Source organism: Prenolepis imparis, unplaced genomic scaffold, assembly GCF_030444845.1.
Source record: "Prenolepis imparis isolate NDT839.2.m4 unplaced genomic scaffold, iyPreImpa1.0 SCAF_1, whole genome shotgun sequence".
NCBI lineage: Eukaryota > Metazoa > Arthropoda > Insecta > Hymenoptera > Formicidae > Prenolepis > Prenolepis imparis.
In genome coordinates this window covers 27,897,198-27,920,633 of record NW_028141159.1, presented here as the reverse complement: position 1 = coordinate 27,920,633, position 23,436 = coordinate 27,897,198, and the positions used below count along the sequence as shown (strand labels likewise).

The 23,436-nt window shown below is 33.8% G+C and overlaps 3 protein-coding genes and 1 long non-coding RNA gene across 5 annotated transcripts; 2 read left to right on the top strand and 2 right to left on the bottom strand.

The window, feature by feature from the left end:
- Positions 1–260: 260 nt before the first annotated feature.
- LOC145938221 (uncharacterized) lies at positions 261–14,645 on the bottom strand. The gene is made up of 2 exons (XR_014425692.1): positions 14,433–14,645; positions 261–626 (listed from the first exon to the last, which is right to left on the bottom strand). It is a non-coding gene; the product is annotated as an uncharacterized LOC145938221 (long non-coding RNA).
- LOC145944477 (uncharacterized) lies at positions 1,035–2,855 on the bottom strand. Its single transcript, XM_083052828.1, has 4 exons — positions 2,641–2,855; positions 2,151–2,313; positions 1,676–2,074; positions 1,035–1,588 (listed from the first exon to the last, which is right to left on the bottom strand). The coding sequence occupies exons 1-4, from the start codon at positions 2,782–2,784 to the stop codon at positions 1,035–1,037; spliced, it is 1,260 nt and encodes a 419-aa protein (XP_082908954.1). The 5' UTR covers positions 2,785–2,855.
- Positions 14,646–15,456: 811 nt separating the features above from the next.
- LOC145938213 (uncharacterized) lies at positions 15,457–18,874 on the top strand. Of its 2 annotated transcripts, XM_083041678.1 has the most exons (3): positions 15,457–15,988; positions 16,058–16,253; positions 16,317–18,874. In XM_083041678.1, exons 1-3 carry the CDS (start codon positions 15,808–15,810, stop codon positions 17,785–17,787), a joined length of 1,848 nt encoding a protein of 615 aa, XP_082897804.1. In that variant the 5' UTR covers positions 15,457–15,807; the 3' UTR covers positions 17,788–18,874. The 2 variants fall into 2 exon arrangements, with proteins under 2 accessions (XP_082897804.1, XP_082897814.1); XM_083041688.1 differs by having other exon boundaries at positions 15,968–15,984; positions 16,058–18,874.
- Positions 18,875–22,137: 3,263 nt separating this feature from the next.
- Positions 22,138–23,436, top strand: LOC145939180 (uncharacterized). Its single transcript, XM_083043419.1, has one exon. The coding sequence runs from the start codon at positions 22,138–22,140 to the stop codon at positions 23,434–23,436; it is 1,299 nt and encodes a 432-aa protein (XP_082899545.1).

Here is a 23,436-nt window from a genome sequence, read left to right as displayed (position 1 = left end):
TTCTTTTATTTCTCAACAATTTAATTATCTAATTTTGAATTTCAGTGATACTTCAATATGCATCTATCTTTATCATTTATAAATAAAAAAAGACATTTAAGTTTCGCTTAAAATTAATAAAATATAACGTTGATGCAATCGGGCCTTATAAAAACAAAAATCGTATATGTTTATGTCAGCGCCGATTGGATTAACAAACTGTTTAGATCATTTTTATATATAGAATTTAGGAAGGTTAATTCAGTTATTTATCTAATGTATTATTGTTATATTCATTTTATTTGCTATTTTTCTTTCTCGACTCGTATTTACAATATTTTAATATATATTTACAATATTTTAATATATATTTAAGATTTAAGCAATTAGTTTGAAGGTACAATATGCGTGCGCATACTGCTTCCCTCGATCGCTGCGCCACCCTGTGAGCACAAGTCGAAATAATTTTTAGGTCATTAAGCGAACCATTTTCAGAACCCTCGTTTCAAGACCTGTATATAAGACCGTGACCTAGACCAAGGTCCGTAGATGAACGACGGGAGGGGAAGGAAGGTCTTCGCACTCATATTTCAGCATTTGGCTCCAAAATGGCGGCCGCTATCTTCCAGATGTTCAAACTATCAGAGCTGTCAATTTAGAAAGAGGTTAAGGGTAGATAAGAGTTCTTTAAAATGTTTATATATGATTAAAATTATATAAAAAAGTGATAAAATAAAAGGAAATTAAGTGTATTGAAAATAAAAAGAACGTAATAAATTGTAAAATATTTGAATATTTATTATAATTCAACAATTATTTAAAGAAACGCAATTTTTGAACATAATATAATTTTTAAGTATAATGTATGTATTTTTAAACATAACGTGATTTAAAATATATATATATAGTTATAAATATATATATATATAGTTTTAAGTATAACATATGTATTATTACATGTTGTAATAATAATTAATTATAAAATAAACGTTATTATATTAGATAAAAAACTTATTATTAATAAAAAATTTATTATTAATAAAAATTAGTAAAAATTAATTTATCACTTGTCTAAATGCACTTTTTGATCCAAAAGATTTACGTTTTGATTGTTTAATTAATTGCTTTTTGTTATTAACATGGATAATTTGGCGAATGTGAATATAGCGATAGACAATATTATTAAATGTATTGCAAGATTTACAAAGTGGTATGGTAGAAGGTACCCAAGTGTTAATCATACATAATAAATGCTTAAATAATTGAGGATGCAACTCGCTCCGATGCAAGTGCTCTTGAAGATGTGCTTCAATTGTAATTATATATTTAAAAAGTAGAGTAGAAGGATTTTCTAAAAATCCAAAGGAGAAATTATTAGTATAAGTCGAAAATCGATTATTATCATTCGCCGTAAGTGTCATTGCACATGATCGACAAACATATTGATGTGAAGATGTGTGAGTTTCTTTTTTCTTTTTCATTAAAGAAATCACATCTTTTAGTATGCCAGGGCTGAAATCTAATCGAGTTATGTATCTACATAAAGTAGAGTAGGATGGCAATGGTAATTTTAAATCCTTCTTCAAATATAAATATGCTTTCCATCCAACTGAAAACAAAAAAATAATAAGCCATAAGAAAATCTTTTAATGTCATTATTATTAATAAATAAACAACTACTAAAGAAACTAATTACCATTATATCTTATTTGCATAGCCAATTTCAAACACTGTGGAGACCAATTTGCTCGTCGATTGATTAACCCTGATCCAAATTCCTTCAGAATTGGTATTTCTTCTATTTTTTTTAACAGTGTTGCAAATCTTCTTTTTAAAATTTTATGTGCTTTCACGCGTTTTTCTAACTTTAATCTTAACAGTTTTTCTCTTTTAAGTTTCAATGTAAGGTTATTATTTTGTTTTTTTGTTTCAGCTAATTCCTTTCTTAAATACTTTATTTCGTTGGCTTGCCTGATTGATCCATTATCATCAGAAAATTGTACAGTATTAAATGCAACATTGTTATATATTTCAGTTTGAGTTTCTGAATCTACAGAAACGTTCACAAGTTCATTATTATGCTGAATATTTATGTCTATAAAAGAAAAAAAATTATGATTAAAATGTTTAAAATGACAAAATGAAATGGTATGATAATATTTGCCACTTACGATTAATTTCATTTTCTTCAGGTAAAATACCTGCAGAAGATTCAGTTTCTTGTAAAACTTCACTAATACTTTCATTTATAAAAATTGTAGAAATAGCATTTGGTTTTAATTTACGTCGACCATCCTCTCGTTTATTTTCAAACTGAGAATTATCAAAATGAAACTACGACAACAAATATTTATTGCTTATTTATTGTATTTGCCAAGGATACTCCAAATATTCGACTATACAATTTTAAAACTTAATAGGTACTTTCCATTTACATCAAAACTAAGATAAATCTCACTTCTGTCTTACTTTAACATGAATGTTGAAGAAAGACAGAAGTGAGATTTATCTGAGTTTTGATGTAAATGGAAAGTACCTATTATATCAATAACAAAAAAAAATAAAATTGATATTAAATAAATATTTTTTAATATTTTTTACAGTTTTGTACTCTTACAATTGAACAATCGTATAGCAAAATTATTTACTCAGATTCAATACCTCACATAACCTCGAATTTCTTTTTGGCTGTTTATCACATTGTTCACTCCAAATTTCCTTCCGTTTTTGGTCAGCAGGAAATCTGAAGAGACCAAATCCGTGTTCTGCACGATTGCGACAATTTATCGCATAACAGCTTGGCATTATTAAATATTTTGCGATGCTATTAATATTAATTCAACCTTTCTTTCATTACTATACACTACACTCACTCTTCTCGTACGACACACACTCACACATACTTCGTGGTCCCAAAATGGCGGCTCATGCGAAGACCTTCCTTCCCCTCCCGTCGTTCATCTACGGACCTTGACCTAGACTGCTAACACCTGTACAAAATGACTCGAAAAAGTGATGCGAGGTGCAAATAGTGGTGGGGATGGCAGCCATATTTCGGGTGGGCAAATTATACTGGGGGCACAGTATAAGGGTGCTTTCCAGCAAGACGACACAGATAGACACTGTGTCACACACTTGAGCACTGTGCTTTGGTGCTTGTTGGAACGCGTTTTAATTCTCTGACAACTGCTAGATAGCTCTCATATCAATTTTCACTAAAAGCATTGACCTGACAAGCAAAAAGTCAGCTCAAATTATACAAACATTCTTATATGTTTAAATTTATATAAATTAATTTTGAAAATATATAATTTTTTGTCCACATTGACATATAATAATGGTGAGTTTTTTATTATGTCGATAAAATTAATTATTTCCTTATTTTTTATAATGTAAAATGGAATGAAATATAACCTTTATTTATTCCCTTATTAAGATTGATAGTTTTTTTTAAATAATTTGTAAATTATTTTTTAAAATATGTTTATTCTTATTGTTAAAATCTTTTATTCTTATTGTTAAAATATTTTGTTTAAGATTGATAAAATTGTCCTTCAATTGATGGAAACGCCAAATTTAAGTAGCAGTTCTACTTCCACAAACAGCGATATGGATCAATCATCGGATAGTAGTTTACAAAATAGCATTACTTCTGTTAGTAGTGAGGAGGAAGATGAAGATCCACTATTATTTCCTCTAATACATCATTTAATTACCGGTCGAAAGAGACATCGCATCGAAAATTATATTTAAATTATAGATTTATGGACGGAACAAGAATTTAAGGAACATTTGAGATTAACACGAAAAACTGCATTAAAATTAATTGGTACTGAACATTTCAAATATATTTCAGAATTAAATAATTTGTGATATAATTTTAATTCATAAATATTAAAGAAATCTTTTTATTTCAGATGAATTGGAATTATCAAATTTCCTTCCATCACATTGTTTTGGAATAAAACCAATTTCAGCAAAAGTGAGCTTTTTATTGTTTTTGTGGTACATGGCAAATACGGAACCATTGAGAACTTTGGCAGATAGATTAGATATTTCTATTTCGTCAGTGTTTCGGGTTTTAAGACGAGTACTAGCTTGGCTTTTAACGAAATTAGACACAATGATTAAATGGCCCCAAGGACATGACGTTATGAGAGTTTGTGAAGAATTTTATGAAAAACAAGGAATTCCAAATGTTTTGAGAGCCATTGATGGTAGTCATATACGAATAGAAAAACCTGCAATAAACGTTCGAGATTATTGTAATAGAAAAAAATTTTTTCTATTAATTTGCAAGTTGTTGTTGACGCGAACATGCGATTTATCAATATTTATTGTGGAGAGCCCGGCTCCCTCCACGATGCACGCGTATTCAGAAGATTACCGTTGTATCAAGCAGCAAATGCAAACACAAGAATGTTATTCCCGAATACAATTTTTTTGTTAGGTGATTCTGCTTACCCGTCTTTATCGTGGCTCGTTCCACCTTTTCGAAATAATGATCATCTTACACCTCGTCAAGTAGAGCTTAATTTTATACATTCATCTACGCGAATGTCCGTTGAACGAGGATTTGGATACGTAAAAGGACGATTCCGTCGCATCAAATTTTTCATCGAATATCGCGACATGAATTTTATAACCAACACAGTAGTAGCAGCAAGCATATTACACAATATTGTATTGATGAGAATGACATTTATGACTTTGATGAGTATAATGATGATTGCTTTGCTAATGTGGGTGCTAATGACGACTTGAAAATAGATGATCGCGGAATTGCAGGAATAGATCGACGGATGCAATTATTTAACGAACTTTTTCCTGAATAATTTTCGTCTGATGCTCTGAAAAGTTAATGACTGTATAAATGACATTAATAATGTTGATAATCTTTGACGACAATTATAAATAAATAATTAAATGCCAAATATGATATATTATATGCATTGAAATTAAGAAAACTACAAGAACATGTATACTTTTTATATATAGATTTATAATAAAAACGAAAATAAAAATACAATAATATTATATGACTTATTTGCAATTATTTTTAATTCTCACTGTATCACATTAAAAACAGAACATTTTTCACTTAAACATTAAGAAGATTCTTCTAAACAATAAAATCATTTTAATAGAAAAATATTTAATATATTATATTATACTTCAGTATAATAACTTTAAAACTTTTATATTGTACCTTAACATTTATATGACTTATTTCTTATTTGTAAATATTTTAACTCTAGTAATGTAATTCTATTTTAACTCTAGTATTACTCTAGTATCTAGTATTATTTTAACTTTAGTAAATTAACTCTGGTATCACATTAAACTGTATATCACATTTAAAAAAAAACAACATTTTTTTACTTAAACATTAAAAACAGAATTATTTTGATAGAAAAATATTTAATATACTTTATAATAACTTTAGGATTTTTGTACTTTAGCATTTAATAACTAAAATTTATTATCTTAATAATATAGTACACTCGCTAATCGGAATCCGATGCATCTCGCAGATCAAAATTTTTTTTGTTTCCTATTAATTTTGTCAAGAGTTCATATTTCTGCCTTTCCATCTCCATAATATCAGCATGCCTGTTAGTTTTTTCCTTTCTTTTGTTTCCTGCAATTTCTTTTTTGTATTCTAATTCTTTTTCTTTCAACGCAAGCTGTCGTTTTTCAATTTTATCATTTCTCGTTTGGTTTCTATAAATGTAGTATGTCTTTCATCTCTTTGAGACTCACGGTTTTCTTTATTATGCAAATAAGCAGATCATTGCTTTTCAAGCTCGATTTTCGTTCTTGCTCTATCAGAACCACTTCCATGTGGACGACTTCGTTTCCTTGAACTATTAACATTTGACGCGAAACTTTCGGTGTTTGAAGATGTTGAAGTCGATGATTGGTTATCAGACTGTGATACCAATTGTTTTTTCGAAGTAGAAGCTTCTGAATTTTTAGAGGGAAGTGTCGATGACACCACACATGTCCCTACGGCATTGCTCTGTCGCCCAAAAATTTCTTCCATTTGATCATAAAATTCGAAGTTCATTGCACCTCTTCCAGAAGCGGAGTTGTTGTCAACGCATTCTTTATATTTTTTTGTCAAGGCATTGAATTTCCATCGTACTTGATCACATAAAATCTAAAATATAAATTAAAATATTATAAACAAATGTAGACATTTTTGTATATTTATTTATTTATTCACATCGAAGAATTTATACCTTAATCCCGAAATCTGTCAGACGATAGATCTGGCTTACCAAATTTACTAACAATTGCCATTGCATCTTGATAATGTTGTAACATATTACGCGGCGATCCAATAAACGTGGAAGGAAGTATAACCATTTTTCCAATACGTCCATTTAAGTTATTCGCCGTAGTTTGTAAATAATCTCTTAATCCTTGGTATGTTTCGGAACGTAATTCTTTTTGATGATTTTTACAATAATCAATTCTATCTTTTTCCATTTTTACATAACTATCTACAAGCCATTGCTGAAATAAGCGACGTCCTAATAAAAAAACATTAAATTCATCACGAATAGCCATACGATATTTAATATATTGTCCTCTAGTTATTCGTCTATCACTATTTATTTTTGTTAAATAACGATGCCATCCTTGAGTACCATATGGATAAAACAATGGATATATCCATGGTTCAACATTTGGATCCATAATACTAACATTTTGTAAAGTTTTAGTATTTCTATTACGTATTGTAACGTATGACTCTGGAATTTCTCCATCAGCAGTAGTACAAAAAACAGCAGCAACTTCATTAGTTCTTTGAGCATTATATCGACGTCTATCCATACCTGGTTTTAAAGTAAATAATAATTGTAATTCAGGTAATAATTCACCTGATTCCGTTTGTAAACGTCGTTGATTTTCTAATTCTTTACCCATCATTTGATAAGATTGAGCAAATACATTAAATTCTCGCATTATTTGTTCAAGGTTTTGTACAATTTCAAAATCTAAATATGAATTTTGATTAAGACGATGATCTATGGCTTCATTTGAATCCACAATAAAAAGTTGACCATAAGTAGGACTTTCATTTTGTGCAGCATATAATGCTGTATTAATTTGATAATAAATTTGTCCTTGTATTTTGAAACAATATGGACCAGGTCGTTTATTGTTAAAGTTAATTAAATTAGCATTAAATGATGCAAATGAAAACGAACTATTATAACTACGAATATGTTTAAAAAAATCATTAGATTTTATATGACTACCATCGAATAAATTACGAAGTAATTGAGGAAATTCAGGTAATGGTTGTAAATGTACTGCACCATGATTGCAACAATCGTGAAATGAGTTTCCTTTGTTAGATACTTTTTCAGATGCAAAATGCTTTGCTTTGCAATGAACACAAGATACGTTCATAGAACCAATATAATATTCAACAACATTACTAATTGACATAGTATTATTATTATTTAAGCGAGGTTGATTTCTCTGTCGTGAACGATAACGAGATTGACATTCTGCAGAACGTTGCTGGCATACTGATGTAATATTTTCAGAACTTTGTCCAACTATTTTTTCATCTAATTCTATTATATGATTATTATGTATTGTACCAGCAACACAATGATTTCTGTTATCAACTGATTTTAGTATATTATTTTTTACTTTTACAATTTGACGACGACAATGTTGATTCTCTGCTTTTCTTTCACGACATCGTCGTTGAAATTCTTCTTCTTCTTCTAAAGTACGTTGTATTTTGCGTTTCGGCATTTTACGAAAGTTTAATATTTATAAAAATAGATATATTACGCTATTTATATATATATATATATATATATATATATATATATGTATATATGCACAGAAATACACACCTACACACGATTTTTTAAAAGTATATGTAAATATTTTATTAAAATATATATTTTATTGGATTTAAACAAATTATTAAAATTTAAACAATGTATGTATATGTATTTTATACGTATATCAATTACAAAGAAAAAAGATATGTATATTAGATGATATAATAATTAAAGCAAAATTATATGTGCGATAATTAAAATTATGCGTTAATTAAAACTCTTTGAAAATTAAAATACAAATATGTATGAAGAAAAAGAAATGTTTCTGTTCAATGCAATTTAAAATAATATATTAAAAAATTCAACTATATTACAACTATTCGTGATCATTATCATTATCATCATTATTATTGTCATCAATGTCATCATCATCATCATCATCAATGTCATCAATGTCATCAATGTCATCAATGTCATCATTATCATCATCATCATTAATGTCATCAATGTCATCATCATCATTATCATTGTCATCAATATCATCATCATCATCATCATCATCTTCATAATCAGCATATCATCATCAACATTATCATCATCATCATCATCATCATCATTTTATCAAATATCTTTATTATTTACAAATATCTTTATTATGTACAAAATTAATATATACAGGGTGATTCGAAACAACCGTTTGTCCTTAAAATCTCGTATTCCTGAATGAATTCTGAGACGATTTTTCATTTGCCAAAATTTTATCCGAAGCTTAGTTTTTAAGTTATAAAAGGAAATAGTTAGCGAATTACGGCACGGGTACGGCCGGTAGGCAGGAGCGGCGCAACTCATCCGACGCGGGCGATTACGCGAGGCGCTCGTTGCGATCAGCTGTTATCTACACGCGATGTGTGTGTGTGTGTGTGTGTGTGTGTGTGTGTGTGTGTGTGTGTGTGTGTGTGTGCGTGTGTACATACACCCTCTTTCTCTCTATCTCTCTCTCTCTCTCTTACTTATTCTTACCTTATAGAGATGTCTTCTGATGAATAATTGTACGACTGGAATGGATCACAACGTTGACGTTGACACAGACGTTGACACACCGTGACACACCGAATAATAAACGATTCTTTTTTTATAAATTGTATTATCGACACTTTGATGAATACACTCACGCAATCAGAGAGAATTTTCTCTTAGAATTTACCCTGAGAATCATGATAATCATGGGACAATATGGTATGGAAAGAATTTTTTCAAAATTTCTCTGATTAATATTTATCACATTAAAAATAATAATATCTATCACAATAAAATATAAAATATGTTTGATTAATTTTACTATGCAGTTTAGTAAAATGAATCAAACATATTTTATATTTTATTATGATAGATATTATTATATTTAATGTGATAAATATTAATCAGAGAAATTTTCATAAAATTTTTTCCATACCATATTGTCTCACGATTACCATTATTTTTAGTGTAAATTCTAAAAGAAAATTCTCTCAGACTTGATCAAATATTATTTATTAATCGATCACAACACTCAATCATAATTCGCGGTTACTACCGATTAATTATTAAAAATTACTTTTAAAAAACGCGTTAAATGTTCGTTACTCGTCGCGGACAACAATACAGTCTACGACAACAGACTGCGGCGACGCCGACGCGACGATAATAATCGCGCGGCGTTGCCGAACGTGATTGACGCGAGATCCGCGAGACGCTACCGTGTCTTGTGATTAATCGAAGCCTTTGCATTATGAATGCGCTAATTTAGAAAATGTATAATAAAGTTATTAAAAAAAAAAGTATTATAACGTATTATAATACGTTATAATACTTTTTTTTTAATAACTTAACATTATACGTTTTGCTTTTTCTTTTCTCAGCGAGACGTGAGAAAAATAATTATTTTATGTTTTTTTATTGTTTTGCGAACAAGATGTTCCACGTATAAATATGTTGGTCGCTCTGAAAAGAGCGGATTGGTTTTGGTCGCTCTGAAAAGAGCGGATTGACTTTGGTCGCTCTGAAAAGAGCGGATTAATTTATAATTTTAAAAAATTTATAATAGGTGCTCAAAATGAGCACCATCCATCCTTATGCAAGCTCTCATGCGTTTGAGTAAATTTAATTGGACGTTCTCCATTACTTCCTCTTCGATATTCCAAATTGTATATCGCAATCTGGTTTCCAAGTCATCGACGTCCTCGGGAAGCGTTTTGTAAATTGATTCTTTACAGTATCCCCATAAAAAGAAATTAAGAGGATTAAGATCCGGGGATCTTGCGGGCCAACGTATCGGGCCATACCGACCCATCCAACGTCCAGGAAACTGCTCGTTCAAGTAGTTTGTTACAATCCTGGCGTTGTGTGGTCCAGCACCGTTTTGTTGAAAGAACATTTTATTTCTTTCAAATAGTGGCACTTCTTCTAAAAAGTCTGGCAGATTTTCTCTCAAAAATTCCACGTACGTCTGGCCAGTTAAAATATCTGGTAGAATAACGGGCCCAAGTATTTGGGTACCCATTATTCCAGCCCAGATATTTATTTTCCAACGTACTTGGAAATTTTTGAGCCGCGTTACTCTGGGATTTTCTTCGCTCCAATAATGCATATTGTGCGAGTTAAAAATCCCTTCTTGTGTGAATAATGATTCATCACTGAATATCACACGGGAAGAAAATCTGGGATCTCGATCCACTTTTCTCAGAAAATTTTCGCAAAATGTTCGTCTTGCCTGATAATCTTCTGCTCGTAAATGTTGCACGCGTGTATAATGAAATGCGTGCAACTTTTCTTCTTTAAGCGTTCTTTGTACTGTTGAGTACGATACGTTGTGTTCTCGAGCAACCACCCGAATACTTGTTTCCGGATTTTGCTCGAAAGCACGTACAATTTGCTCCGTGTTTCGCAAATTTCTTGCATCACGATTTCTTCCTGTTTCGTGTTTATTCGGAAGGACATTGCCAGTCTCGTATAGTCTCTGAGCTGCTCGTAGTATGACAGGAGCTGACGGATGTCTTGCTCGATTTGGATATAATTCGGCGTATCGTCTTGCAGCTACGTGATACTGCCCGTGACACTCGCCAAGTGCCATTAGCATATCGTAGTATTCTTCGTTTGTGTACGCTGCCATATCGTCCTCTTAACGCTTGTAATAATCGAAGGATTATTGATTGCATTATCAATCTTCATTTTATTTATACAATCCGCGGAGTGTCGCGATTTCCCCCTCCACGCCTTCCACGTCGAATAGCGGCACGCGACACCCGCGACAGCGGCCTCCCGCGAATCGTATAAATATAAGATGCAGATCGATAATGCAATCAATCATCCATCTGCTCCCGTCATACGAAGAACTCAGAGACAAAACGAGACTGGCAGTGTCCTTCCAACCAAACAAGAAAAAAAGTTGCACGCATTTCATTACACACGCGTGCAACATTTACGACCAGAAGATTATCATGCAAGACGAACGTTTTGCGAAAATTTTCTGAGAAAAGTAGATCGTTTCCCGAAGACGCTTCCCGAGGACGTCGACGACTTGGAAATCAGATTGCGATATGCAATTTGGAATATCGAAGAGGAAGTAATGGAGAACGTCCAATTAAATTTACTTAAACGCATGAGAGCTTGCATAAGGATGGATGGTGCTCATTTTGAGCACCTATTATAAATTTTTTAAAGATATAAATTAATCCGCTCTTTTCAGAGCGACCAAAACCAATCCGCTCTTTTCAGAGCGATCAACATATTTATACGTGGAACATCTTGTTCGCAAAACAATAAAAAAACATAAAATAATTATTTTTCTCACGTCTCGCTGAGAAAAGAAAAAGCAAAACGTATAATGTTAAGTTATTTAAAAAAAAAAGTATTATAACGTATTATAATACGTTATAATACTTTTTTTTTTAATAACTTTGTTATACATTTTCTAAATTAGCGCATTCATAATACAAAGGCTTCGATTAATCACAAGACACGGTAGCGTCTCGCGGATCTCGCGTCAATCACGTTCGGCAACGCCGCGCGATTATTATCGTCGCGTCGGCGTCGCCGCAGTCTGTTGTCGTAGACTGTATTGTTGTCCGCGACGAGTAATGTACATTTAACGCGTTTTTTAAAAGTAATTTTTAATAATTAATCGGTAGTAACCGCGAATTGTGATTGAGTGTTGTGATAGATTAATAAATAATATTTGATCAAGTCTGAGAGAATTTTCTCTTAGAATTTACACTAAAAATAATGGTAATCGTGAGACAATATGGTATGGAAAAAATTTTATGAAAATTTCTCTGATTAATATTTATCACATTAAAAATAATAATATCTATCATAATAAAATATAAAATATGTTTGATTCATTTTACTAAACTGCATAGTAAAATTAATCAAACATATTTTATATTTTATTATGATAGATATTATTATTTTTAATGTGATAAATATTAATCAGAGAAATTTTGAAAAAATTCTTTCCATACCATATTGTCCCATGATTATCATGATTCTCAGGGTAAATTCTAAGAGAAAATTCTCTCTGATTGCGTGAGTGTATTCATCAAAGTGTCGATAATACAATTTATAAAAAAAGAATCGTTTATTATTCGGTGTGTCACGGTGTGTCAACGTCTGTGTCAACGTCAACGATGTGATCCATTCCAGTCGTACAATTATTCATCAGAAGACATCTCTATAAGGTAAGAATAAGTAAGAGAGAGAGATAGAGAGAGAAAGAGGGTGTATGTACACACACACACACACACACACACACACACACACACACATCGCGTGGAGATAACAGCTGATCGCAACGAGCGCTTCGCGTAATCGCCCGCGTCGGATGAGTTGCGCCGCTCCTGCCTACCGGCCGTACCCGTGCCGTAATTCGCTAAATTTTTCCTTTTATAATTTGAAAACTAAGCTTCGGATAAAATTTTGGCAAAGGAAAAATCGTCTCAGAATTCATTCAGGAATACGACATTTTAAGGACAAACGGTTGTTTCGAATCACCCTGTATATATATATATCTCAATAATTAAAATATATTGTTAAGTTTATATTTTAATAATTATTAAATAATATACAAATACAACTTAAACGTATTATAAGTATTGCGACGTCTTTTTCTCCCGACTCGATTAAAAGCCGGAAGAACGGAGCTTGGCCGTCGTCAAAACACAGGGGTTTTAATGTTTCACGCGGCGGAACTAAACTCGGGGTCGTCCCGCGCGTGCCGCAGCAGAACGCCAGCCGTGCTATTCGCGAGAGACTAGTTTTGGGCGCCGGACGCGGTCTTTCACGCGTCAAACCACAAATCGCGAACCCTACGTAAAGTTTTGGCCGGGAATCCCGCTACGGGCTAACTAGCTCGCCTAACGGCAGAGGGGCAGGGTGTGGTTGCCGAAATTGCTCTAACGGAAGGAACTTACACTCTTTTCGCGATGTGATGAACACAGAAATGACGACACAGACATTTAAGTTGACAGTACTAAAGAAAAGCAGTACGCGATTTAGTTAAGCAAAGCAAAATAATGAAGTTTATTATAAACCAATGTAATAGAAATAAATATAAAAGAAAAACATAATAGCGGATGATAATCAGAGAATAAATTTAATATAACAAAAGATAATAAATAAAAGTTGAAGATAACAAAATATAACTGGAACCGATATTAATAATGAAGTATAATGGAAAACTAGGAAAGTAATAAAGAAATGACTATAAAGACGGAAGATAATATACAAGACACAGTAAATCCAAAATTCTATACAAAAGAAAATATTTCGACGATTGAACACAGAGTTATATCCGCGACAAGCTTAAGTCCGAGATACGTGCATCGATAGCATAGACGAATACGAAAGAATAACCGCGACCATACAAATAGACATTATCGAACTGACTTAGATCGCGAACAATCGGAAGTTCATATCGGCGACGAGACTGGAGAGTGATACAATATCTGGATTAATCTATTTTTCGCGATCCGACGGGCGAAATTCACCGGTGAATCGAGGGCGCCGGAATCTTTTCCGCGCGCTGTCTCTCTCACTCACGCGCTCGACTACGCTCGCTCTCTCGCTCGTAATCTCTCTCACTCGCGCGCATTCTCTCTCACTCGCGCGCGTTCTCTCTCACTCGCGCGCTCGACTGCGCTCGCTCTCTCGCTCGTAATCTCTCTCTAACACGCTCGCCGGTGGTCGCGAACTGCGTTATCACTCTCTTTATGTCGAATTCCTCCGCGATGAGATTAACACAAGGTGACGTCCGGACACAGCCGGATAACGCATACAACAACGAGACCCGACAAACCTACGCACTAACAGAAGTAATATTAGAGAAAGACGCGACAACCGTGTAATATGAGACACGACATATATGATCGAATCCCAGAGAGACGAAGATTTCGCGTTAATATTATTCACTTGCCCGAAGGTGCGAAAGTACTCGCCGCTTGACGTCGATCGCTCGTACACCAAATAGTTTCCCTAATAAGGCAGAGCCCACGCGACAAAACTTCACTAAATAAGACAATCGCGTCAGAACGGACGAGACTCGGATTAACACCGTGACAGACGTGATAATTATTCGATACGCTTACGAAAGGGTAGCCTCACCGGTACTTCTCCCTTCGACTTGGTCCCTCTTGAGCTCGTCTTTATCGCCAGAATCGATCTTAGGTCGTCACCCGTCTCGCCAAGTTGAGCGGTCGCACCAATCTGCCGGATCTATCGGCCCGAAAATCGACAGCTGGATCAATGCTGCGCACGCGGGGTGCGTACGCGATAACCAATTACGGCGCCGTGCCGTCTACCGTCGTCGCGCGAGATTAGCAAGGCCGTACGGGGGTTCACAGCACCCCTCGTGATGGTGACAAAATATATTTATTCGCGCGGTATTTGCATGGGGTTTCGAGGCCCTCGCGACCTCGCGCCGCGGGCCTCCCCGCGGTGGCCTTGTGTCCAGTATCCGACGGAGCGGTAACCCGCGAGAGGAAAGTTATCTTCCCGGTCTGGGCCCTTCCGGCGCCTGTTGTCGGGCGCCTCACTGGATCTCCTGTCAGTAGATTGTCAAGGCCGAATTCCTACGTGACGCTCTGTATTTGCTTCCTTCTTTGTTGTTAGGAAGGGCAGTTCTTACGGTTCTCGGCGGTATGTTTATCTCGCTAATCTCTCCAACCGCGGCTGTCTCTTTCCTGCGACGACAACACCTCTCTCTCTCTTTCTCCAGCGACAATATTCTCTCTCGGTCAGGCTCCCAAAAATAAAGTAAAATACACGCGAATTAGTAACAATTGATACTGTGTTGTTCAGTCTCTCTGGGATTTTCGGTTTCGCTCTCTCTCTCTCGCTCTCTCGCGATTGGCGTGACCGCTTGGCTTTTTGCCCCGCGATTAGGCTGGGGCGGACGCGCGTCGTGACGACCACGTCACAGTATATATATATATATATATATATATATATATGCATAACTAATTATAACTATATAATAATTAATTTTAACTATATATTATTGTGGGATATGTTGTTAGCAAGCGCTCTTTATAATATCTAATCATAACTTTAAACTAACCGCTAAGACAGCGTAACGTTGGACGGCACGAAGGTAGAGGGCGTTAAGAGAGAGAGAGAGAGAGAGGCAGAACGTGAGTGAGAGACTGGGAGAGTGGACGAGAGTCGTCGTAAGATTGTATGTAGAGAGACACAATAAATACTTTTCGGAAGTCTAATCCTATAAATTGGGGGCTCAGCCGGGATGTGAAGCTTGTATGAAAAGTGACGAGCATCGAGATAACGCAGTTAAGTAGTAATAACGAAAAATAAGACGTAAGAGAAGCGGCCCACGCAACATCGTAAAAAAAAAAAAAACGAGGCGCGTAATAAAGACAATAGTCAAGGACGTAAGACGGTATATGAGGTTAGAGACGAAGAAGAAAGCCGATAGGCGAAGACGTAAGATAGCATAAAATATCTGTGTGACGAATAGTGACGAATGAAGATGGAGAATCTGGCGCAAATCGAGACGGTCAAACAAAAGATTCGGACAGCAACGACGGCGGCCATTAAGGCATTGCACCAGCTCATTTTCGAAGACGACGGAGACCGCAAAAATCGACAACGTCTCAGAGACTTTCAAGGCTTCACTTTTGGAGAAGGCTCACCAGAATATGTCAGTAAGTTGGAATATGCAAGACGATTGACACTTGGTGATTTAATATCTTGTTGTAATATTCTTGGCGTAGAATATAGCGGAAGTAAAGAAGAGTTGATTATTCGGATATGCAGCAGTTTAATGGATTTGAATACGTTGATACATGCAAACGAATCAAGCGAAGATAAGGAGGAAACTGCGGAAGAAAAAGAGGAACTAGACGAAAGCAGGGAAGATGAGGAAAGATCGAGTGAAAACGAAAGTCAACGCGGCGCACGAAGAAGAAGGCAAGTACCCATGAATTTTTCCATGACATATAGAGATGTGGAAAATTCTATTAAATCTTTTAGTGGTAACGACGCATATCCTGTAGAAAGATGGATCACTGATTTTGAGGATACAGCTACTTTATTCAGTTGGACGGAACTGCAGAAAGTAGTATTCGCTAAAAAGTCATTAACGGGCCCTGCCAAAATACTAGTGGAAAGCGAAGGCATCATTAAGACATGGAAAAAACTAAAGTCGATATTGAAAGAAGAATTCTCTGATAAAATCAACAGTGCTCAATTACATGAGATGCTGCTTAAAAGGAAGATGAAGAAAGAAGAAACAATACAAGAATACTATTTAGTAATGAAAGAATTGGCATCGCGAGGAAAGATAGAACCAGATGCGCTTATTCAGTACGTGATAGACGGTATTCAGGATGACACTAACAGTAAACTAGTGCTGTACGGAGCTAGAAGATTAGAAGATTTTAAGGAAAAGCTGAAAGTGTACGAAGCCATCCGGAGGAAGAATCAAGAGAAGGCAAAGAACAGAGAGAAGAATGACTCTATGGAAAGAGGGGAATCAGCGAGGAAAGCAACGTCGAACTCATCAAAGAAGACATGGATTAAAGAGCAAGATTCCGAGACACGATGTTACAACTGCGGAACCAAAGGGCACAAATCTAAAGACTATAAGAAAAAAGAGCTAGGTAAAAAGTGTTTTAAGTGCCAAAAATTCGGGCATACAGCCATTCAGTGTGATACGATGCAAGATAGTAAAGCAGATAAAAAACAATCGTCAATAAATACGGTTATCTGTTCGGCTAATAAGATGTTAAAAGAAGTAATGATTAACGATACGTATATAAATGCATTAATTGATATGGGTAGTCAAGTTACTATAATGCGCGAGGATATTTACAGTAGAATCGATTCGAGACAATTATTGAATACAACTATTTATTTAACTGGTTTTGGAAAAGGCGAAGCACAATCTGTAGGTTGTTTTCAAACAATAGTTAAAATAGATAATGAACAATTTCCGTGCACCATACACGTTGTTCCGGAAGACGCGATAAGTATAAATATGATAATAGGTAATGATATTTTAAATATGGCCGAAGTAACTATTAACGCAAATGAAATAATAGTTCGTAAAACGTTACCTACCGCGTTTTTAGCACAAATTAACGTGTTCGATAAGCAATTATTAGATATTGGCAATACTACGGATCCAAAAGTTCATGAAGAAGTCGAAAACGTAGTCACATCATATCAACCAAATAAATGTAAAACAACTGAAATTAGCATGCGTATTACTCTTAAGGAGGACAAACCGATTACTCAAAAACCTTATCGTTTACCCGCGCCGGAAAGAGAAATTGTAGAGAAACAAGTAGAAGAATGGATTAACGATGGTATAATAGAACCATGTACGTCAGAATATTCAAGCCCAGTAGTTATAGTAAAGAAAAAAGACGGTTCACCACGAGTGTGTATAGACTATAGAAAACTAAATAGAATTATCGAAAAGGCCATCCATTACCATTAATCGAAGATTTGCTAGACAAATTAGAAAATTCATGTGTATTCAGTACGTTAGACTTAAAAAATGGTTTCTTCCACGTAGCCGTAGAAAAAGAAAGTAGAAAATATACTGCCTTTGTAACGCACTGCGGTCAATATCAATTCTTAAAAGTTCCTTTTGGTATGTGCAATTCGCCACGAATTTTTCAACGGTTTATAAATGCCGCATTTTGGGAGCTAATTAAACAGAATATTGTATTACTTTATCTAGACGACTTAGTCATACCGGCTACGAACGAACAAGAAGCATTACTTCGCCTGCGATTAGTACTAAAAACGGCGAGCGAGTATGGTTTACAACTAAACCTAAAAAAATGTCAGTTTATAAAAAAATCTGTTGAATTTCTGGGTCATATAGTGGACGGAGGCAGGGTTTATCCTTCTCCTGAAAAAATTAAAGCCGTAATTGATTATCCAGAACCGCGAGGATTGAAAGATGTTCAAAGCTTTTTAGGTCTATCAGGTTATTTTAGAAAATTCATTCCATTATATTCGATAATAGCGAGACCTTTAAGTAATCTGTTACAGAAAAATCGACCATACATTTTTGATGCGACAGTTAAAGAGGCATTTCAACAGTTAAAAAGGTCGCTAACTCAAAATCCAGTATTGAAAATATATCATCCTCGACATGAGACAGAATTACATACAGATGCGAGCATAGAAGGATACGGTGCCGTATTAATGCAAAAATCACCAGAGGATAACCTACTGCATCCTGTCTACTATATGAGCAAGAAAACTAAACGAGAGGAAAGAAATTATAGTAGCTATGAGTTAGAGGTATTGGCAATAATACAAGCAATCAAAAAATTTAGAGTATACCTGTTAGGAATTAAATTTAAGATATTAACTGACTGTGCAGCCTTTCAGCGTACTATGAGCAAAAAAGATTTGACAACTCGCGTTGCTAGATGGGCATTATTATTAGAAGACTATAATTATACTATAGAACATAGACCGGGGACACGAATGAAACACGTAGATGCTCTAAGTCGACATCCCGTCATGGCTATATCAGCATGTTCAATTATACCTCAGATCAAAATACAACAAGAACAGGATACTGAAATTAAAGCTATAACAGAAATTCTAAAAGAAAGATCATATGGTAATTATAATATAAGCGGAGATTTACTTTATAAGTTTGAAGATGGTCGAAATTTGCTTGTTATACCTAAATCTATAGAAACTGATATTATTCAAATGATACATGAAAAAGGACATATTGCCACAAAGCGGACTGAAGAATTAATCAAACAAGAATATCACATACGCGATTTAAAGAGAAAAGTCGAACAATATATTGCAAGCTGTATACCTTGCATTTTGGTTAACCGTAAAGAAGGTAAACAGGAAGGTTATTTGCATTCGATACCAAAACCCGATATGCCCTTGCATACGTATCATGCCGATCATCTAGGACCTTTAGAAACTACGAATAAGAGTTATAATCATATTTTAGCTGTAATAGATAGCTTTACTAAATTTATATGGCTGTATCCAACCAAAAGTACAACAACACGTGAAGTTATAACTAAGTTAAATATACAAAAAGAAACATTTGGAAATCCTGCGTGTATTATAACCGATAAGGGAACAGCCTTCACATCACAAGAGTATAATGATTATTGTAAAGAGGAACAGATTAAAAACATAACTATCACTACAGGTTTACCTAGAGCTAACGGTCAAGTAGAGCGTTTGAATAGATCGATTATATCGATACTTTCTAAACTTTCAATAGACGATCCTACTAAATGGTATAAACATGTCGGAAAAGTACAGCAGGTATTAAATTCGACTTATCATCGTAGCATAACCATGACACCCTTCGAATTACTATTTGGGGTAAAAATGCGTAGTAATCTTGACCTTAAATTACGCGAAATGATAGAAGAGGAATTTCGATCACAGTTCGAAGAAGAACGTAATCAATCCAGAATTAAAGCAAAAGAACAAATTTTAAAAGTTCAATCCGAAAACAGTAAAACTTACAATCTTAGACGTAAAAAAGCACCTAAGTACAATATAGGTAATTTAGTAGCGATAAAAAGAACTCAACTCGGACCAGGCCGTAAATTGCGAGCGAAATACTTAGGTCCGTATGAGATTAAAAAGATTAAACCAAATGACACATACGATGTTATCAAAATAGGAGATCACGAAGGTCCGTTCAATACATCCACTTGCGCCGAATACTTAAAACCCTGGACACACACTAGAATTAAGTAAGCATATTATTTTATATTTTAATTTAAAACACAGAGAGTTACTTCGTTTTAATTTAATTTTCAAAGAATTTTAATTTACATGATATTGTTCTATGATTTACTTGTTAATGTAATACTCATAAGAATCATCCGAGACATATGATTAAGCAGAATGGCCGAATGTGGGATATGTTGTTAGCAAGCGCTCTTTATAATATCTAATCATAACTTTAAACTAACCGCTAAGACAGCGTAACCTTGGACGGCACGAAGGTAGAGGGCGTTAAGAGAGAGAGAGAGAGAGAGAGAGGCAGAACGTGAGTGAGAGACTGGGAGAGTGGACGAGAGTCGTCGTAAGATTGTATGTAGAGAGACACAATAAATACTTTTCGGAAGTCTAATCCTATATTATTATTATTATTATTATTATTATTATTATTATTATTATTATTATTATTATTATTATTATTATTATTATTATTATTATTTGTTGGGCTGCGGACCAGGTCCGTAATCGTCGCGTTTACGTCCCTGAGTGTCTAGGCTCTCGGATTTGAAACAACAATTTTTTTGGGTAAATTCCTCAGATCTCCCCTTGCCTCGGGGCGATCGATTCCGGGAGCAAGGAGCGAGGTTCGCCGAATTTGTACACGTTTCAGTAGTATCGATAGCGACCTTCCGAGAACAAGCGTTATTGCGAAGACAGCGTTTTCGAGGTGCCTAAGATATACAAGCGCGAAATAGAAGAAGAAAAGGAGAATCGCGGCCTTCTCGCGATTACGGGATTAGGGTTCGCAATACCGGTAAATCGATAAACCGGTTTACCGGTAAATAGTGAAATATTGCTTTAATTTTTTTATCGGAAATTCGCTATTTTTTACCGGTAATTCGGTAAATTATATATATAGCATATATTAATAATTTTATAGTAAAAAAATTTTATGAAATATATTTCTTATGTGAATATACGTCTCTGATGTGTCATTTGTTATTGAGACGCGCAAGTTTAGACAGCGGACAGCGTCCGCGAGTTCCGCGACGCTGTCCGCTGTCTATTGTTTTGGTCACTTCGATCTTCGGTTAGTTGATTACTCGCTTTGCTACATTGCACACGTGCAAGTATTTTATACGATTTACGAAAATTTACAATCGAATTAGCGACAATAGCGACTACAATCGAAACAAATATTATATTATATACAGCAATTATATACGAAAAATCAAAGGTAAGAATATCACCATTTATTATAATTTCTAAAAATTACAATTTCTTAAAATAACTTAAATAAAATATATTTTAAATACTTATGCAAATTTAAGAAAAATAACAAGACTGCTTGTAAAATTATATTATTTTAAATATTAAAATATTTTTTATAGCCATGGATAAAAATTCACCATGGTATTATTTTAATCGTACAGAAGCAAAGATGTAGCTGTATGTAAACAATGTTCAAAAAAAATCAAAGCAGCTGGTGGAAGTACTAGCGGGTTACATAGCCATCTCAAAAGCCAACATAAAATTAATTTATTAAGACGAAAAAAAGAAAACACTGATGATACATCTACTTCGATTAGTTCGATTGAAACTGTTGATGTTAAGATTAAGAGCAATTTGAATTCTCAATCAAACATTACTTCATATTTAAAAAAAGCAATTGATGAATCTTTTCCTGCTGTAGTAGCGCGAATGACAGCACGGGATGGAATTCCGTTTATTAAATTTTGTACATCTGAAGATTTGCGAATGTTATTAATCGCAAAAGGCTATAAAGACATTCCTAAATCTTCAAACACAATTTAAAAAATTGTCTTGGAATATGCAGATAAAATTAAGGAACAAGTAGTCAACGAAATATCACAATATAAACTTGATAATAAAGCATTTAGCCTAACATTAGACGAGGACATCTATTAACAACCGTCGATATATGAATATTAATGTCCATACAAATGATAACAAATTTTGGAACCTTGGATTATGTCGTATTCATGGATCTATGCCTGCTGACAAATGTTTAATTCTCATTAAAAATAAATTGGAAGAATTTGGTATTTCTTTCAAAAATATTATCTCAATTACTACAGATGGAGCTTCAGTAATGAAGAAAGTAATAAAGTTGATCGATGTAAATGTAAATCATCAATTATGTCTTGCATATGGAATACAGTTAGCTGTAATCAAAGTACTTTATAGTAAAAATAATTTAGAAGAAATTGAAGACGAAGAACCTGTTAAACTACCCGATACAGATGACTGTGAGAACTCTGACTGTGACAACGACGAAGACGATGATGATGAAAATAATGAAGTTTTACAAATAGGACAAGACATGTCTATTGATTCTCAATTAAATTCTGTAAAAAATGTACAATTAAGTTCTTTAATAGCAAAGATACGTAAAGTAGTTAAAATATTTCGAAAATCACCAACGAAAAACGACGATATATTACAAAAACATGTAAAAGAAGAATTTGGTAAAGAACTTTCGTTAATATTAGACTCTAAAACTCGTTGGAATAGTTTATTAAATATGTTAGAACGTTTTTCAACTATTCAAAATTGTGTTAGAAAAAGTCTCATAGATTTGAAATTAAATATTACCTTTACCGATAATGAACTTACATTGCTCTCTAATACAATATTAGCGTTACAACCGATAAAAATTGCTGTAGAAACACTATGTTCTCAAAATGTTAATTTGTATATCGCTGATGTTACATTAAAATTTATGCTTGATGAATTAATAAATCAAAACACGTTTTTAAGTAATAAACTTAAAAATGCTTTGACAGATCGTATAAAAGAACGACGAACTTCTTATTCCGATGTTTTGCAATATCTTTATGGTTATGATCTTAAAAATTCGAATGATGAAGATTACGGAATTTTTAATAAAACTAGCAAATCTGCAATAATAAAGATAATCGTGGAGTTAATTGAACGCATTTATAAGAAAAACGAAACAGAAAATACTACTGAATTATTAGAGATTAATGATATCGATCCTCAAGATTCTGTGAATTTAATGTCAATTCCATCAACATCAACGTTAACAATGAAAGAAAAATTTCAATTCCTAATAAAAAAGAAAACTGAAGTATCCCATGAAGAATCAACTCTAATGCAAAAGAAAACTAAAAATCTAAAAAAGGTCGTCGAAAAAGAATTGACGTATTTTCAAGAAGAAAAAATAAGAGGAAAATATATACAAATGGTATATGATTTCCTACTGACCAGTCGACCAACAAGTGTCGAATCTGAGAGGACCTTTTCCGCGGCTGGATTAATTTGTACAAAAATCCGGTCGCAATTAGGAAACGAAAGTCTCAATAAATTATGTTTTTTACGCGCATATTTTAAAAAAAAATTGATAAATAAAAACATGTTTTTAAAATAA